The sequence below is a fragment of the Nyctereutes procyonoides genome, unplaced genomic scaffold, assembly GCF_905146905.1.
Source record: "Nyctereutes procyonoides isolate TBG_1078 unplaced genomic scaffold, NYPRO_anot_genome, whole genome shotgun sequence".
In the NCBI taxonomy this organism is placed as follows: Eukaryota; Metazoa; Chordata; class Mammalia; order Carnivora; family Canidae; genus Nyctereutes; species Nyctereutes procyonoides.
Window position 1 is genome coordinate 34,525,586 of NW_026575043.1, and position 19,373 is coordinate 34,544,958.

At 56.9% G+C, this 19,373-nt stretch overlaps 1 protein-coding gene and 1 long non-coding RNA gene across 5 annotated transcripts in view; both read left to right on the forward strand.

The window, feature by feature from the left end:
* GNB1L (G protein subunit beta 1 like) overlaps positions 1 to 3,781 on the forward strand; it is a 59,354-nt gene extending 55,573 nt beyond the window's left edge. For all 4 annotated transcript variants that reach the window (XM_055321823.1, XM_055321822.1, XM_055321821.1 and 1 more), the window contains one exon: positions 3,202 to 3,781. In XM_055321823.1, the coding sequence (XP_055177798.1) occupies positions 3,202 to 3,519 (318 nt within the window). In that variant the 3' untranslated portion in view covers positions 3,520 to 3,781. The remainder of the gene's footprint in view (positions 1 to 3,201) is intronic.
* Positions 3,782 to 8,472: 4,691 nt separating this feature from the next.
* Positions 8,473 to 18,069, forward strand: LOC129507467 (uncharacterized). The gene is made up of 9 exons (XR_008664016.1): positions 8,473 to 8,713; positions 9,005 to 9,157; positions 10,358 to 10,665; positions 11,004 to 11,088; positions 11,203 to 11,542; positions 11,656 to 12,346; positions 14,744 to 16,166; positions 16,532 to 16,729; positions 16,863 to 18,069. It is a non-coding gene; the product is annotated as an uncharacterized LOC129507467 (long non-coding RNA).
* Positions 18,070 to 19,373: the final 1,304 nt, after the last annotated feature.

Here is a 19,373-nt window from a genome sequence, read left to right on the forward strand (position 1 = left end):
TTATTCCCAAAGCAAGACCATTGTGGGATCTTAGCTGGTCCTGAGTTGTCAGGCAACGTTTGTCTCAGGCTGACTGGACCCACGATCACTATTGATCTCCTGTTCGATTTAACCCTGCTGTAGTCACTGTCTGGTAAACCTCATGTGGTGTCTGGAGTATACACAGCCCAGCTCTCACACAAGGACTGATCGGGAGCCCAGACACGGCCTTCAGTCCATCTCCCAGTTGCTTCCATGCTGCTGGCTCACCCCACAGACTGAGCTGCTCTAACTGCCCCCACACTCCGATCTCTGCCTCTCAGCTTCACATGGCCTCTGTGCACCATGTAGATTCCGTAGTGGGGACGTTTCCCTGGGCAGATTGCTGCTAGAGTGTTGTTTGGGGGGGCTCACGTCATCAGCTGCCCCTCCCCACCTATTGTCCATGACCTGGACATGGTTGCTTGATATATTTTGTCCAGCTTGATAAGTTTAATAGCATGAGGACTGGTCTGGTCTCAGTTATACCATTATAGCTATAGCCACATTTCTATTGTTCTTGCTTCATGAATAATATGCCTATTTATCTCTAAAATAGTCATAGCTCTTCATTGTGAATTGTACCCTTTATCATTGATAAATATGGTACATAGTCTATCTTCATGCTTTTTTCTCTAAATTCAGTGTTTCCTATTACTGACATTGGATCCCCATTTCTCTTGTCTGCACTCTCCTGGTATATCTTTGCCAATCATTCTTTTGGGGTCTCTCTTACACATAGCACAGATTTGGATTTAACTTCAGAATCTAATTTTAAATCTGTTGAGTATATTTTTGTGGAGAAATAAAAGGGCAAATACTAGGAAAACATGGCATCTAGTGTCAGCAGTGGGGAAAGAAGTAATGGTTTAGTCATTACTTACAGTGGGTTGTCAAATAATCTCACAAGTATGAGGTTGACTATTGTATCGTAGGCCCCAAATGACAAAAGGTGAGCAAATCAGTGAATTTAACAGACATCACATCTCTCTCACTATCCTCCCATATTTCGGTTAGTTACATAACCGGTTCTATAGCCATAGTCCACGTATTGTTTTAGATCTAATCCTACTGGTAAGTAGATTCCTTGCTTTGCCAGGTCATCTGCTAAAGTTCTCTTGTTATCTCTTATGAGACCAGAGTTAATCTTCCAGTCCTTCAAGAAGAGCTTACGGGAGCATATTCTTTAAGTTCTTACATGTTCAAAAATGCTTGTCTATTGTTTTTATACTTGAGCAGCAGTTTGACTGGATATAAAATTCTTGGACCATGCCTCCCTTCATAGCCTCCATATCTGCTGGCACAGAGGTGGCCATGGAACATTTTGAGGACAGCCTAAACCTTACCTCACAATTGACATGATCTTTTTGCCTGACTGCCAAAACGGGTTTTTTAGCTGTTAATTCCAGTGATTTTCCTAAGGTCTATCTTAACACTGACATCCTATGTCTTGTCTTTGGATCTGGAGCATAAGGCTTTAATTATCTAGAAATTAAAATTTATTTTCGATATCACTGGTGTTAGAGCACCGCTATCTTCCACGTCTGCTATTTTCTCTCCAGTCCATTGTAACTGTTTCCCTTTCACTTTGCTTGCTTTTTATCATTACTGCTCTTACTGTCTTATTCCAGTCTCCTTCTGTCATTTCCCATTCCCCTCCAGTTCTCTGAGTTCTGCCTTCCTCTTGTCTCCTGTGCTCTGTGAGTTCAGCTTTCCTCCTCTGTGTTTTGCTACTTTAGGTTTTTGTTTTATAGAGGTAATTGCTTCATGAGGTTTTGTTTTGTTCAATTATAGCAAAAAATCCTTGGTGACAATTTTTGTTCACTTCCAAGAAATGTTGCCATTTGTTTTTCCATGTTTCTTTTCTCCTTTTCCTTTGTGTTATCGTTGCAGAGATGAGCGATTCTTTTTTTTTTTTAAGATTTTATTTATTTATTCATGAGAGACACACAAAGAGGCAGAGACACAGGCAGAGGGAGAAGCAGGCCCCACACAGGGAGCCCAATGTGGGACTCGATCCTGGGACTCCAGGATCACGCCCTGGGCCAAAGGCAGGCACTAAACTGCTGAACCACCCAGGGATCCCCGAGATGAGTGATTCTTAACTGAGATTGCCAGGGCCCCATTAGGAAGTGAATTAGGAGAAAAGGGTGTGCTGATGAGGGATTGCAAAGACAACTTCAGGGGGACAGGAGCTCATGGTGCGCAGGGCTAGGCCAAACACAGGATCAGTAGAAGGAAGTGGCTACTGTGTATTGCCACAATGATGGCAAAGTGCCTTTGTTATTTAGTGTGTGGGGACAGAGATGCCAGGTTCCAATGCATGAGACAGTGCCATATAACCATGAATGGCTGTGACCACAAAGGCAGCTCTGATTCCCTACCTGCTGCAGGAGGCGTGTGTCGGTGAGGGGTCATCACCCAACACTGACCGTGGGAGTGCTCAGCCTCCAGAAGAAGGTTGGCTCCCAGTGCCTCTGTGTAGATAGAACACGCCCATGCAATTCCTTGTTTTGTTTTGCCTGCCCTCCTCTTGGAACCGAGCTAGGGACTAAGGTTTCTGCCATGGCCAGTGTGGCAGGCTCTGCAGGTCTGCACCTTCAATACTGTCCCCTACTGGCCCGGCCTGCACCTACCAGCTCCCCCTCTTGGTGGCCCTTCAACCCCTCTCTGAAGGTGGACTTTGTGTTTCTCATACTCCTCATGCTGTGGGGTGGGTGAATTTCCCCAGAAGGGAAAAATGCGCTCTCAAGCTGGGGATGCCTCTTGCTTAGATTCTAGAGTGCAGTGTATTTCCATGGAGAGGGACCCCAGGACCCAGCCCACTGAGGTGTCTCCTGAGGGGCTGATAGGGAAAGAAACAGAGTAGCCCCTAAATTGTTCCCAGGCCTGGTGTAGAGGAGCAGCTCTGCGGGGCCCCCGGGGCTCTCTGAGGGAAGGGCTCAAAGTCTCTGTCATAACCCAAGGACTATGCCAAACCCAGTAGTCAGGCTGCTCCCCTCAGCAGGTCTGTGCCTGGCTCCTGGGAGACAGGGGCTAAGTTTGCAGGAGCATACAGTCATCTTGGTGGCCTACATTTCACTCCTTGTTCTGGCTGCTAGGCTGGGGATGTCCATGGGTGGGAGCCCCTGTGACATGTCTAAGAAGCCACTTCATGGTTCTCTGTGCTGCTCTTACTTATAGGTGTGCCGAACTCATGAACTCACCAATCCTGGGATTGCTGATGTCAAGATCCGGCCGGACCGCAAGATCCTGGCCACTGCGGGCTGGGACCATCGTGTCCGTGTGTTTCACTGGCGGACAATGAAGCCACTGGCCGTACTGTCCTTCCACAGTGCTACCGTCCACTGCGTGGCCTTTGCCACTGATGGCTTGCTGGCCGCAGGGTCTGGGGATCAGCGCATCAGCATCTGGTCGCTCTACCCAATCAGCACTGACTCCTCTGCTCCATTGTTGGGACATACGGAGGGTGGGGAGGTGGGCGCCCATGCTTCGGCCTGACCCAGACATGTGGAACCGTGCATCAGGACCCCTGAGGACTAGCCAGTCACAGTTCTCCTCCTCCTCCAGTTGCCAGAGGTGCCTGGTCCATGGAGTCTTCATTTTCTGCACAAGGCGTGTTTCCTTTCATGATATACAGCATCTGTACGACAGTGACTCTGCAGTCTACAAAGAGTAACTGGGCCAGACACCTGGGCATCTGTGGCTCAGGTGAGAGGCCAGCCTGGGGCTGCTTTACAATAAACCTCTAGATGTACACCTACAGGCTCAAGGCACAAATTCTCTGAGATGACACCCTTGGTTCTCCCTTAGGGTTGACTCCAGAGAGCTATCCTCAGACCTTCCACCAGGCAGGGCAGTTGACCCTCGTCCAGTGGGGGGACACCAAACGTGGTCCCCAGGTCCTGCTGAGTCCTTGGGGGTCCTCACCCCAAGGATGGCTAGGAGCTCCTGATGCACAGGGCTGAAGCCAGAACCACTAGAAAGAAGTGACCAGACCCCTCAAGGAAACAAGGCAGAAGGAGGGTAGGCTGTGGATGATGGCAAAGGCAAAGTGGGCTCGTGGTTCAAGGCCAGGCCAACCACAGGATCCATGGGAGGGCTGCCCCAAAGAGGGGAAGACCAAAGACAGCAAAGTGCCATCTCCAGGGTGGTTTCAGGATAGAAAGCATGGCAGGAATAAGTGGGGCTGACACAGCCATCAACGCAGTCACAGCCATCACTGTGCACCCAGGGCACCTGGGAATTAGCAGCTGACGCAGGTGGTGTGTCCAGAGTCTCCTTCCACACGTGGCTGGGCCCAGCCATCAGGGCATCTTTTAAAGCCGGCTGTTGATTGGGAAGGAATAGGACCCTGGAAATTGGGGTGGGGGCTGTGGGCAGTCACCGAGGAAGCCAGAGGCCTCAAACCCCTTTGTTCCACTGGCTTTTTTTGCCAGAAGAACCCCCTACGGTCTCTGCCTAAAGAAGTCAGACCTCCTTTACCTGAAGGACCCAGCATGGCTCTCCCTGGGGCAGGGTCCTTGTGGGCCACTCAGAACCACCTCCCCCCCACCTCAGCTTTGCTTATAACTAGACTCAGGCCCCAGGAGGCCCCAAAGGGTGAGGCACAAAGTGTGGCCCGTGATGAGGTGGCTACGCTCCAGAAGAACTTCATGCAGAGAGAAATCTGGAGAACACGTGTGGGATCCAGGTGGCAGGAATATGAAACGCATCAGGCCAAATCCATGGAAACAGGGCCACTCACAGAGGGTCTGGACTGTTGCAGTCAAGGAGTTAGAAAGGGCCCCAGAGTGTGGTTGCCTGGTTGAGACATGGACAGCGACCTGAGGCAGGTTTGCGGAGTACGGCTGAGATGCCAAAACCACCCCAGTGCTGCAGAGGGAGTGACCCAAGAGGTTGGGGAGATTGGGGTATTTGAGGGGACTTAGCACATGAGACATGTTCGTGCTCCACAGGAGGGGTCGAGCTGTTCCCTGTGACTTTGAGGAATACATCCTCAAGGGGAGCCCAGCATCCGTGGAGAGCTCTGTGGTTTCTCTGCAGGTCCGTTGGAGCCACTGCCACAGAGCAAAGGTCTCTGAATGCAGTGGAGTCACTGGGTCTCGGAGTGGCAAGGCCTAGTAGTGGTCCTTAGCTGCCCAAGACCACGTAGGCGTGGTTGTGTGGTGGCAGCGGGGCCACCAGCAACCAGACTTGCAGAGGTATGGGCATGCACTGGTGACTCTGGGGTCCTGGAAGTGGAGCTGACAGGCAGCCCCATCAAGCCTAGCTTGGTCTGCTGGAGCGGAAGCATTCTGGATCTACCAGACAGATGTCTGACCCGGGCCACCAAAGTAGACACCACCCCTCAGCCACCACCCTGGCCTCTTGAGGAAAGACCCCACTAGACTGCCCAGGCTCCCTGGGGACCTGGGCTCATGGAGGCCCATCCTGGGGACACCTACCCCCACCCACAAGGGCCTGTGGGACAGAGGCGCTGGTGAGTGTCCTCCAGCACTTGGGAGGGACAATGCCGGCCCCCAGGCATCCTGTAGCCGCTCACCGGATGTTGGGGGACACATCCAGAAGGATTTCCACATGACGAATGTCAGAAGGAGAGGCTCTGTTTAGGCTGCAGGCACTTGAACCTCAGACGGGAGGGGAACTGCCAAGAAAGCTACACTCCGGGTGCTCCTCAGGGGGAGGCTGTCAGGTGAGACAATGAGAGTGGCCTCACCAAGCCACACCCCCGCGTGGCTCCCACAAGAGGCCACGTGCTGGAGGTGTTCTCCTGGAACATGCTGGAACCCCAGGCGTGGTCTGCTCCCTGCTGTTCTCCTCTCCCTTGTCTCCCTCCGCAAGAGGCGCCCATCTGCTGACACCACCAAAGGCAAAGCTGGGCTGTGGGTGGTCATTCTAGAAGGCCAACCTCGGCTAATCCTTTCCTGTCTGTGGCCAAGCAGCCACAGGCTGAGGCCAAACAGCAAAGAACAGTCAGGCGACTCTCGGAAGGCACCTGGCCTCCTCGCGGGAGCCTGAACGCACAAGGCGGGGGGTGCCAACACCCGCCCTCGCGAGCGCCCGTGGGATGGTGCGCCTCACAGGCCGGGGGGTGCCGAGGCGAGCCCCCTGGGTTCCTGTGCCGGCAGCCCTCCCGGAACCCGCTGCCGAGGCTGCGAAGCCGCCGTGGTGGTGCCGGCCACCCCGCCTAGGCTCTGTCCCCGAGACCTGGGCTTTGACGCCGAGGAGGCCCCATACATGTCCCCGTCGTCAGCTCATCAAGAGTCCTGGTGACTCGGTAGGATCCCCGTGTTTACAGAAACAGCCATGGGGGTAGGTGTGTGTCCCAGACAAAGGGACGGGGCACTGCAAGCCAGCATGAGACTTACTAAACCCAGAGATGCTTCCAGAATGTCTAGGTGGGCTGCGTGTGTAGACTGCCAGGCCTGGCCCCTGGAGACGGTAGAGAGGAGGTGTGGGCAGACGCAGATCCAGGGCCCATCCCAGGCCCTCAGCTTCCTGTGGAAGGCGCAAGCAGAGGGGCACAGAGGGGCACAGAGGGGCCCGGGGGGGTCCCAGGCAGCTGGCCCCTCACTGGGCTCTGGGCTGTCCCCTGAGGTCCGTGCTTGGTGAGCAGTGTCCCGGGGACATCTTGTGGCGGAATCTGTACGGGGGTCGGACTGGGCCATGAGAGCCCTGCCGGGGCCACGTGGACAAGGCCAGCAGTTCCCAAGGCCACCCAGGCCTTTATGGCATCGTGTGGAAAGGCTGGCGGCCGGGACTTTTGTCCACTCAGCTGAGGCACCTGGAACCTCAGAGGCACCAACTGTACTAGAAACACTGTGTGTGAGCCAGTGGGGACGTCCCCGGTGCCCACGGTCCCTGTGCCCACGGTGGCGCCCACCATTCTGCACAACACAGTCTCCGCGTTGGCAGGATCTGGGGCTTTAGCAAATCACCACAGGCCTGGCCAGTCCCAAACCCCCCAGAGCGTGAGAAGAGACCAGAGCCCCGCTTGGACAGCGGCCTGGGGAAGGTACTGGGTGTTCGCACAGCCTCGGCTGGTCCCTGGCACGTCCCTGGGGCTGTCCTTCCTTGGCTGACGCGGTGCTGGGGGCTGGCCGTGCATGGGGCCCGGGCAGGGGTGCGATCCCCTGGCGCCCTCCCTGAGCATCCGAGGCGGGCGGCAGCGTGGGCAGCATGCCGTCCCTGCCGCCCTCCCTCAGGCAGGCGGATGCTCCACAGGGAGGAGCCTCTCTGTGGATCCAGGCCGCCCCCGCCCCGAGGGACACCTGCGCTCACGTGCTCAGGCCCTTTGACAGTAACTTATGGCCCTTAATGTTCTGGGACTGGCTGCTTTTCCTTCGCATGGGTGCTCCTGGCAGCCTTATTCCTAACAGGGCCAAACTAGAGACGTCCCAAAGGTGTTGACAGATGAATGGACAGAGAAGCAAAGTGCGGTACGTCCACACGGGGTAAGTAGCCCACCGGCCCACCAGCCGTGAAGAGGGGCCTGGATGGGCCCTGCTGGACGGGACGGGCGGAAGCCACAGTCTGCCAAGGCGCTCACAGGCCCCCGAAGCTCAGCGTAGCCCCAGGTACCCCGGGCTGGGCGAGGGGGGCTCCAGGAGGCGCCCCTGCCCCCCCGCAAAGTCTGCCCAGGGCACGGCCTCAGGCAGAGGCCATGGGGGCTCCCACACCCTGTGGCAGACTTTTCTCCACTTTCTGCTTTAGCACAATTAAAAAAGGCCTGCTTTTCCTTAAAGGTGTTTCCACATGTGTCCCATCAGCAAAACTTGTCCTTGGAAGTCCAGTCACCGCTGGTGTCCCTCAACCTGTTAAACAGACAAAACAATGAGAGCAAGGCGTGGGCCAGGTCCCCAGGGTACCTCCGGGGCTCAGGCGGTGGCGTCCAGCCACCTGGGGCCGCATGTCCCTATGCCTTCGTATCAGAGGCCTTCAGCAAGGCCACCCCCCGGACCCAGCAGCTCCACTGCACCCTCACCACGTCTGTCCGGGGGGTTAGGACACCAGCCCTGCGAGTTCCCCGCCTGGTTCCTAAGTGCTTTGCCTTCTACTTTCGTGTTCACTGAGCAACCTTTTTCAGGACATAAGCGTCGTTTCATTCAGGAGCCACTTTAATTTAGCACAGTCCACAGTGGCCAGACAGTGGCGAGTCTGTGCCACTGACATGGCCATTATCGTCCAAGATGACAAGGAAGCCTGGGGCCCAGGGGCCAGGGAGCAGGAGGCACAGCCAGGCAGGGACCGAGGGTCCCCAGGCGAGTGAGGGGGGACCCGCTGGCCAAGCATTCCTCGGCAGGTGTCCTCAGGCCCCCTCACCCTCAGCAAGGCGCTTTGCAGTCCAACCCTTCCCCAGAGGGAGACTCACCAGGCTCTCAAGGAATTCTTCACTCAGACTCTCTTAGTGGACAGGCTGTTCACCCCAAAGAAATCTCATTCAGGAGGAGCGATGGACATTTCTCTCTCTTTTTTTTTAAGATTTTATTTATTTGTTTGACAGAGAGCATAAGCAGGGGGAGCAGCAGGCAGAGGGAGAGGGAGAAGCAGGCTCTCCGCTGAGCAGGGAGCCCGATGCAGGGCTCGATCCCAGGACCCCGGGTCACGACCTGTGCAGAAGGTGGACACTTATCTGACTGAGCCACCCCGGCGCCCCACGATGGACGTTCCTGCGTGCAGATCCGGCTGGTCGGTGTGTTCTGCTGTCCCATCCCTACTGGTCAGGAGCATGGGTGCGGTGCAGCCGGGGCCTCTGGCTGGAGCCTCGCAGGCTGCACGAGGTGTCAGTGGGGCGGGCGCCTCTCCCAGCCCTGCTGGTTACTAGCAGGACCCCGAGCCTCGTGCTGTAGGACTGAGGCCCTCCGGCCCTGGAGCTGCCCAGCCTCTTCGCGGCCAGTGGGAGTGACCCTGGGGCATTCTTTGCGGTGACTTTTGGGACCTGGATGTCACCACCTCCAGGGTGAAGGGTGCCTCTCATCAGCAGGACAACCAGGGCTGCAGCGTGCCCCACCTCCAGGCCACCTCCCCTGAAGGGCAAGCAGCTGTGCCATCCTGAGCAGCCTGCCCAGGCGAGCGAGTGGCCCAGCGTGTGCATCTGGCGAGAGGAACCTTCTGCTGACCCTCTTCCAGACCCATGGTAACCCTGCAAGGGGGCCCCCGGTTGTTCCCCCTGGGCAGGTGGGCAGGTGGACAGCACTTCCCCAGCATCCACTGCGGACCAGGCGGTGGCCAGCGGCGTGGCCCCCCGGGTTGGGAATCCACCGTCTTTCCCTGCGCACCCCGCTTCGGAGCTGGGGTAACGACTAAGGTCCAACAGTCACGTGCTCTTGGGAAATACGCAGAGGGCCGGGGCGGGGGGCGGCGGGGGGCCCCGGGAGCTGGACGGGCACTCAGACGCTGGGGACTGGTGGGGGGAGGGCTGCTGTGGCGCCGCGTTCAGGGACACCTCGCTGTGCCCGCTCGGCAGGCTGGCTTTGTGCTGACGTGCCGTGCATGTCTTGACGCTCTTGAGTGAGTGATGTTCAATCAGGTGTTACCCACCTGCGCCTGTGCCAAGAAGCCACAGAACACCCTTTGCACAAAAGGACTGTTTGCACAAAGAAAAAACATTCCTTCAGGGGGTTCTTTAGAAAGGCTTGATACTCAACTAGCTAGAACTTCATGGGCAGGCCTGGTGTCAAAGACGGGCTGGCACAGACGGGAACCTTCAAGCCGAGCTTGCCTGTGCACCTGTGCTCGGGTGCAGGCAGCCCCCCTAACCCCCAGCCCCCTGCCAGTCTGCAGCCCACAGCCCCCCAGCCCCCAGCCCCCCACCAGTCGGCAGGCCCCCCCCCACTTCTGCACAGCCGCCCGGCCAGCCCACTCTGCTGCTCCTGCAGGGCTGCTCCGGTTTCCACCTGCATCCTACCTGGACTCAGCTTCCCTGGCCAGGCTCTCCCCACGTCTGGGAGCTCCCTTGGGAGCTGGGCGAGAAGGAAGCACCTGGGCCCGACAGAGCGGAGCCAGATGCCGAGAGCCAGCAGCGGCTGGCGAGTGGGGCACACATACACCACCCCACAGGTGTAGGACTGTCAGGTCCACGAATGGAGCTCTAAGACCAGGCTTAGGGGGTCCCTGCGGGAAAACATCGGAGCCAGAGGTAGAGTCACAGCCCAGCGGAAGTAAGACATGCCTGTACAGTGTGCCACCCTGGAAAAAAGGTGCTCATGGCCTTTAAATGCTTTTGCCCCCATCCGTCCCAGGAGGGGCCCTGGAGCTGCCCCACCTGTACATCAGCACCCGACATGGGCTCTCTGATCTCAGGGTCAGGAAAATACATCTTGTGTGTCACTGACAGGCACCCTTGGGCAACAGCGTCTGGGACCTTGGGCCCACGGAGCTGAAAGGATGCACGTGTGTGGGCCCCTGCCTCCGTGGCACGGGGCAGACTCGGGGAATCTTGCTTCTGCCGCAAAGCCAGGAGGTGCTCAGAGGTGCCGAGAGCAGCACCCAAGGCCAACGGGCCTCCCACACGGGCCCAAGATGTGTCGGGCAGCAAGAAGTCTCATTAACACTCAAACAAGAAAAGTTAACATGAAGTAGACCAGCGAAGTATTGCAGGGAATAAGCAGGCCAAGTGTGCCTCAAGATTGCTGTGGTCTGAGTGTGAGTCCCCACATGGATCCACAGGGTGAAACCCAACCCCCCAGGTGGTGGTAGTGGGTGGGGCCTTCAGGAGGTGCGTGGGTCCTGGGGTGAATGGGATTCGGGCACTGTGGGTGTGAGCCCCTCTGCGGGGTGGCCTCTCAGCATGGGGGTCCCAGGGAAGTCAGGCTTCTTACAGGGGGCCTCCAGGGGCTCATCCAGCAAACCCACCGCAGTCTTCTCTGCCCGGCCCTGCTATCAGCAAAGGGACACGGGCTCCGCCTTGTGAGGGAGGAGAGTCAAAATGTTTTCATCCTTTACAAAATAAAGGATGTTTCTCCTTGTTTCTCTTTGTGTAGCAAGAAAGAGTGAGCACAGTCCCCCCAACCCCCAGGCCTCGGGCGAAGGAGCCCGGGCAGGACCTGAGCCTCCTGCCATGGCCAGGTGCGAGCATCCAGCCACGCGCTCCCTCCCCCCCGTGCTCGGGGCACCCCTCACTCCACCCTGCGGGGTGTAACGAAACGCTGGTGAAGAAGCTTACTCATCCCCACACCCCAGGCCAAATCTCCAAATGGATGGACAGAGACCCGGACCTCCATGCACGTGAAACCCAAAGAATCCCTCATCTCAGGGAACATGAAAGAGGGGGCATCATCGAGAGTTTCCTCAACCTGTGCAGACGTTTCGTTCCGGAGCAGGCCAGGATGGGCCAGCCTCACTCGGGGCGGCACTGGGCCCCCCTGTGGCGCCCAGCCCAGAGCCGAGCTGCCCGCTGCCCGCGTCAGTAGTCCGAGCCCTCGGGATGCTGAGAACACGCCTAAGGAAGAAGCGGCAGCCCAAGGAGAAGCTAGAGTTCAGCACCTTCAGTGCCCGCCCTGGTGGATCTCGTACTGTGTGGGTACGCGTGTGTCTTTCCGAAGATGTTAAGATATTTTCAGATCTATATGTTAGGCTTGCCATTTTCGTTAAATATTTATTTATTTTTTTTAAAAGATTTTATTTATTTATTAGAGACACAGAGAGAGAGAGGCAGAGGGAGAAGCAGGGTCCACACAGGGAGCCCGACGTGGGACTCCATCCCGGGTCTCCAGGATCACGCCCTGGGCTGAAGGCCACGCCAAACCGCTGAGCCACCGGGGCTGCCCTTGTTAAGTATTTAAAAGTGTTTTTTTTTAACGCATTTGCAACCAATGTTTAAATGTCAGGGAAATTTTAGGTGGCTCAGGCACTTAAATGTCTGCCTTCAGCTCAGGTCATGATGCTGGGGTCTTGGGATCCAGCCCTATGTCGGGCTCCCTGCTCAGTGAGGAGCCTGCTTCTCCGTCTCCCTCTGTTGCTCCCCCTGCTTATTCTCTCTCTCTCTCTCTTTCTTTCTCTCTCTCTCTGTCAAATAAATAAAATCTTTTTTAAAAATGTCAGGGAAATTTTGTTAAATCCATACATTTTGATACACCAAGTAAGGGGGTGACTATAGTGAGAATTCTTTATTACACAACATACAATTTATAAATCCCAAGAATTTATCAAACCACTGGCATTTTTTTTTCTATTTTGAAAATTTCAAACAGAGGCCACAATGAAGGGAAGCACAGCCCGGCTTCAACATTAAACCAAGGCGTCGCCAGTGGCCCCTGGGCCTGTGGTGCTGAAGGGTGGGCACTTGGCGCCTCCCTCTCAGAAGCGGGGGCTCCCAGGATCTGAGGTGAGCCCCTGGACATCTGGAGCTCGTCACTACTCATCTCGAACGGTGGGGGGGACCACCCCTTCAGATGGGCGTGAACAAAGTTCCTCATGGAGGAACTCCTTCTTGTAGACGAGACAGGTGTCAGGTGTCTGATGTGCAGTCGGACGTGGGCCGGGGCGGGGGCGGGGGCGGGGGGGTACTGGACTCTGCTCAAGTCCGCGGCCACGGGGGCAAAGCCCACAGGAGCACATGCCTTTCCCATTCATAATCCACAAACCCGACGTCCCCCTTCCCTGGTTGGTGACGTAAAGAATGAGAACGTGCTGTTTGCTAATCAGGAATAATCAATCCTACAACCATTGCCTGCACACCGCTCAGCTCAGTTACAGGAGCAAAGAGGGAGGAGTGGGGGGAGCCGGGGGGTGGGGGGACAGAAACCAGAGTGCACTCAGAACAGAGGAGATGGGCAGGGAAGGGCTGGTGGGTTCGTTATATGTTGTAGGAGAACTTACATTCAGTGACATTCACCCTCCTTACCAGATGGCTGTGGGAACAGCAACAAAAGTCCCACCCCCAGTAACACCCTCCTGCCCCTTTGCTCTGGGGTCCAGCGGCTGCCCCACCCAGAAGCAGCTCCTTTCTCCCCGAGTGGCCCTAGGGCTCCTGAGCAGGGTGGGCAGCTGGACCCTCTGCTGATCTGCCTTCGTGGGGCCGGTCTCAAGCCCTGGGCGCCACCCCACAGAGCCTACAGGCCACCTCCATCCCCCCGGGGGCCCCGGCCAGCTTGGTGACCACTGTCGTCTCCAGGAACATGCATCCTTTTACAGCAGAAGCTGTATCTCAACACACGCTGTGTGGCAGCCACTTTGGCCTGTGGAAGTGTGAACGTGTCACTCTGTGCTCCCCACCTCCTGCCGCAGCTTTGCCTGCTCTAAAAGACAGAGGGCTGTTGGCGCCCCCCCCCCCAGAGCTAAGTGACCCTCCTGAAGAGCCAGGGTCCCTAACTAAAGTTATGGAGCCCCATGAACAAGGAGAGGGACACTGTCCCTGTGAGAGGGACACACGAGCTAGCTGAGCTGGACTGGCCGGGGCAGAGGCACTTGGAGACACATCTCCCAGGGGTCTCAAGCACCACACCCAGGGCTGTCACTGGCCCCCCACCCACCCCCCTCAGGGTGTAGGACCTACCACTCAGGCTGGGGGCTTGACTGCCTGCCTGGTGGGTGAGTCTGGGTCCCTGGACACCAGAGAGGCTTGTGGAGAAAGTCTGGGGGGACTCAGCCTGGGGGAAGTAGCGCCAAGAGAGCAGCTCCCACCAGGAGGGATGCTTGCCTGTCTGGCTGCTGCTACACGGGTCTCAAAATACTTGGGACTGCGGCTGGCAGCTGGTCCAGACCCTGTGACATCTGGCCCAACCATTCTGTGTGCACTGGGGGGTGCTGAATCACGCGTCTGGCCTCCACCCACCCGGTGCGGCCGTCAGAAGTGTCTCCAGACATTGCCCAATGGCTCAGCAGGATGAGATTTCTGTGTTAAAAACCACCAGTTTAGAGACTTGGTCAATCCACAATTAATAGTGGCCTTTGTAGATGATGGATAATTCAGGGTTTCTTTAATTGTAAAATACGTGCAAGTATACATAAAAAAAATAGAAATTTGCCGTTTTAACCATTTCAAGCGTCCAGTTCAGCGGCATTAAGCACATTCACAGTGTTGAGCAACCATCTCCACCATCCCTCTCCAGAACTTTGTCAACTGCCCAAAATGCAGCTCTGTCCCCATTAAACATTAATGCCCCATCTGCCCTCCCCGGCCCCTGGCACCCCCTCCAATACTGTGTGTATCTCCTCTGGGACCTCGTATACGGGGAATCCTACAGTATTTGTCCTTTTGTGGTCTGGCTTGTTTCGCTGAGCATAAAGTCCTCAGGACCCATCCCTTGTCGTAGCACATGTCAGAATTTCCTTCCTTTTTATGCCTCAACAGTGTCCTACTGTATGGCCATCCAACATTTTTCTCCATTTATCAGTCAATTATTTTTAGCCATTGGTTAATTGATGACACCTGGTCCGCTTGCATCTCCTGGCTATTGTGACTGACACTGCTATGGACATGGGTGTACAAATATCTGTGTAAGTCCCTGCTTTCACTTCTCCGGGGCATACCCCCAGAGAGGAACTGCTGGGTCCAACGTAGTTCTAGGTTTACTCTTTTGAGGGACCTCCATCCTGCTTTCTGCAATGGCTGCACCCTTTTACATCCCCACCCGCAGTGCACGAGGGTCCCAATTCCTCCACACCCTCACCCACGTGTTGTGTGTGTGTGTGTGTGTGTTCATAACAGCCATCCTAATGGCTACAAAGTCTCTCATTGTGGTTTAAACCAACTTTTTCATTCATCATAAATTATTTTCAGGTCAATGTGTGATAGGATCTCCGTCTTCTGGAAGCTTCAATTCTCCCTGGGATGAGACAGATGCCTGCATGGCAAATCGCTGGAAATGGGAGCAGCAGTGCACAGCTCTAAGGAGCTTTGAGGGGCGCAGGCTTTGAGGAGCTAAACGGCCTGGCCAACACGCAGAAGGCCCCTCGGCCCACCTGAGACCAGTACTCTTCCTGGTGGTGACATCAAGGTGCCTGAAAACTGGGCACTCCCACCCACAGCCCCCACCTGTTAGAGGGGCAGGATTAGTGCCCGTGTCCTCAGACTCCGGAGAGCAGGTGGTGGCAGGGGAATGACAGTGGCATATGAAGAGGCTGGAGGCAGCTGTAGCTCTTGGGACAGCCCTGCAATGGCTTCTGGGAGTGCAGGTCTCCGGAAGGGGTGCCAGGTTGTGGCCTTGGACCCCTCCTCTAAATGGACCATCCTGGCTGGCCACCCAAAAGGAAAGAGGGCTTGATCATCAGAGCCGAGGAGGGGAGACGTGTCCAGAACCACGCAGGCCTGCAAGAAGGGCCCACTGTACAAGGCCCCGTGGGGCACTGGGGAAAATGAGGCCCGCTGCCCCTCACTGTCCAGTAGCACCGCCTGTGGAGATGGCAGCAGGCACACTTGGGGCAGGGGCCTCTCTTCAGCCACCCCTGTGGGAAGGGGACTTTGCCCCCAACGCCCAGAGTGCCTACTTACTCACGGCCCCGGGAAGTGGGTGTGAGCACCCAGCTCCTGGCTCAGCTCGCAGCCCCCCTGCGCCCACTCCCCACTTGGCCGAGGCCGCAGCCCCTGCTCTCTGCTCTGCGGCCTGCGGGCACTCCCAGGAGAAGTGCCAAGCCGGGGCGTTTTCACGCTGGCCAGTGGCATCTTAATGAAGCCGCTTGCTTTTCTTAGTCCTTTTTTAAGACTTTACGTACTGTTATCAGAAGCGTGATCCTTGGCGTGGCGGTCGCTGCTTCCAGATTTTGTTGCAGCCAGTCAGCGCACACACAGGCTCCTGTTCCCACCACGACGATGATGTTGGAAAACCGGACCCGCAGAAGAACTAAGGGCAGAGAACACACTCCAGGGGGGGCTTCCTGCCACCCACAGACCTGGCAGGAGCTGGCCTTCGAGGACACAGGGAGGGGCCTCTGTCCCAGCTGGTGACCACGGGGGAGGGCTCAGGGAGGGTGGCCCTCCAATGAAGAGCCTGCCTTGTCCTCCAGGGCACGTCCTACCTGATGGGAAAAGATGCGAGCTGCAAGCCATGGGCAGCAGGCAGCCTCGGAGAGCCCGAGAGCTGCGGCCTCTTCCTTAACCCGGCCTCCATCAGCCCTGGCCCCCGCTCCCACCTTCACTGTGCAATGAGGTCACAGAAGAAGCCGTCCTGGGGAAGAATCTAGGAAACGTGTTCTGGGATGAAGGGGTAGGTTCAGAGATGGCCACATGGAGTGAGGGGAAGGCTGGGAAGACAGGTACCTGTGGCGAGGAGTGCCAGTCGGGGGTGGGGGGTGGGCATCCATCCTGGAAGGGCAGAGCCGCTATGGGGATGGTTTGGGGACTGGAGCCCCAGGAGCCCAGTCTCCCAGGGCAGAGGCTCTGCTGTCTTCCCAGGGACCTGAGATGCAGCACCGAGTGCTGCTCCAGACCCCGGCCCCAGAAGGCAGAGACATGTAGCTGGGAAAGTGTCCCTCGAGTCCAGGGCCCCAGCAATGGTAAGGCCCCCCCACTCCTGTTCTCGGCAAATAGTTCTTCCAGCATCTCTGAGGTCAGGACGTGTTTCCATCGAAGGGGGTCACGATCTGATCGGAAGGCCTTTTCCCGGGTGGTGCAAGCAAGAGTGGGGTGTCCGGAAGCCCGAGTGTTCCCAGGGCAGGTGGTCGCGACCAGAGCAGGGCTGGGCTGCCCTGTGAGCCCAGTGGAAGGCACGGTGGCACCTGCTGGAAGCAGAGGGTTCAGCACGAACTTGACGCAACCAAGAGCTGATAGGTAAAGGATGTCGGCAATGCCATTCCTATTTATAATTAAGAAGATAACTTAATTACTGCTATTAAAACCTAAGCTTCTCCCCCATGGGGGCTGCTTTTCACAAAACACCTTTGGTTTTGCTGTTCCCCCACAGAGACCTGGCAGCGGTTTACGTAGAGGCGCCGAGGCTCCAAAGTCTCATCTTGTGAACTCATCTGGTTTGAAGTAGTACAACAAGCAGGGAAGGGAAGCGAATCAAAGGCAAGATTTGTGTGTTTTTTTAAATACAGAAAGCATGTGGGGTAGACCAGGAAGCAGCCCCAGCCTCCCCTCGCAGGGCCGGCTGGCCTGTGGGGCCCTGTCACACCCCTCACTGCTCCCAGGCTGGGGCCAGGTCACAATACAGAGGTGGCCTCGGGGTGAGGGGGGCATGTGAGGATCAGGTTTGTGCGGAGGCGTCAGACATGCCCAGTGCAGATGCCTGGTCCTGCCCCCTGGCACCTGTGAAACTTCGTCGGAACCCACGCAGAGGAGGAGAGGACGGTCCCCGCTGTTCACACAGGCCTCCGGGACTCACACCGCTCCAACGGGGCAGGGGTCAGCACCCAGCACTAAGGGGAAACTGAGCCACTGAGCCATGGGGCCCGTGGGACCTGGGAGGTATGCTCTCCTTCGCACCCAGCTCCAGGTGAGGCCATACCCCTGCTGCCCCTGGAATCGTTCCTTTTGTCCCAGAAGCAGCTCCTCAGGCCCCCCACTCCCACCGGCTGCCTGCACAGGGTGCCTCTGCCCCCTCCCCCGGCAGCTGTGGCCCTATGGAATTCTCCAGTGCGCAGACGCTTTGATCTGCAACACACCTGGAGCTCAGTCCCTCGCCTTCACCCACCCGCCGCCATGCGGGTCCCACACACTCTGTGGACTTCCCCAGCCAGAGGGAAGGGATGGCAGAAGCCACACAGCCACCAGGCTTCCTCTTCCTCTGCAGTTCCAGGCTCGAGGTGCCACCGGACTCCCCTCATCCCACAGCAGAACCTCTGTGAACAGCCCTCTGCACCCCAAATGCTTCCCTGAGGGGGAGACTTGTAACCAGCCCCTCCAGCATGTTGTCGTCAGAGACGTGCCCAGAGCTGCCTGTGCCCTGTAGCTCACCCAACAGGCCTGTTTGGGGCACTTTCTCTTTGGCTCAATAAAGGCATGTGGTTGGAGCACCTGGGTGGTTCAGCAGTTGAGCGTCTGCCTTCGGTTCAGATCATGATCCCGGTGGTCCGGGATCGAGTCCCACATCGGGCTTCCTGCGTGGAGCCTGCTTCTGCCTCTGCCTGTGTCTCTGCCCCTCTCTCTGTGTCTATCATGAATAAATAAAAATCTTTTAAAAAATAAATAAAATTAAAATAAAATAAAGGCACTTGGTGTTGCCAGCTTAGTGGCAGTACAGTGGAGGGGTGGGCGGGGGGTCCCATTCCAGAGCATCCCTGCACCAGCCACGAGCCTGCAGACAAGACCCCGTGGGCTGTGGGTTTGTTAGCATCCTGATGTTCTGGGCTTTTGGAATACCTCGATGAGAGGAGTCAGCAATCACAGGGCTCGCCGGGGTGCCCGGCACTCGTAAGTCCTCTAAAAATGCCAGTTGTTGGTGCTGGAGTATCCCGCACACGGGGCAGCATTTCCGAAGCTCCCTAGGAGCTGGAGTGTTTATGTCAAAGGCAGAGGCTCCAGCGCCGAGGAAGGCCGCACAGGACGCCCTGCCTGTGGCTCTGGTCTGGTCTTCCTCCTCTCAAAACAGCCAGCTGGGCTTCTGGGGTGGGGGTGGGGTCATGCCCCCACGCCCCAGGGTCCTTGGGTTCCCTAGACCCCTTATGTGGGACCCAAAGGGGTAAAGAGGAGAGTAGATAGGCCCTACCCCTCCTCTGCTTAGTCAAGAGTTTACCTATTTCATTTGTGAGGCATCCACTGTTTCTTGAAGGGCTCCGAGGGTTGAGTCTGGGGAGGAGCCCAGATCTCTGAGGTCCCTTCTAATCCAAGCTCTTGCCCTCCTGAGTTCTAGCAACCGGACACCTGGAGACAGGTGAAGGGGACAGAATGGGGCCTCTGGGCCCACTGAGGAACCCAGAAAAAGGCATTGAGGAGTGAGCCCATGAGGAAGTGGGTCAGATAGGACCCAAGCCCCCACACAGTGCAGCACGGCGGCTGGTGGAAGGGGCAGGCCAGGTGTGGTCGCAAAGCAGCCCAAAGTGAGGGACAGGGAAGCTGCCAGGACAGTGGCTTCACGGGGAAGCTGGGGACTGTCTGGGGTAGCTGCCCACGGGAACGGCAGCCCCACCCAGAAGGCAGTGGCAACATTGCTGGTGGAGCTCACCAGGCACTGATTGCAGGGGTAAGTGGCTAAGAGTGTCCCTGGTGCCTTTCTGAAACGAGGAGCTCCCAGCAGAAGCCGGCTGACTTTGTCACCTCCCCAGGATGGGAGGTAGGTGACAGAGCCTACTGACGTGTTGCACGGCCGCCCGGAGTAACTAGTCCCACCTGCAGCGCCCATCGTAAAACAACTGAGTGCCTTTCACAGGAGGCTGGACACCAGTCAGCAACCAGAACTGACGGGCGGGTGGCAGTGTGGCCAGCCCAGGCGCCCTGCTGTACGATCCCATTTATGAGAAGTTCTTAAGCCGGG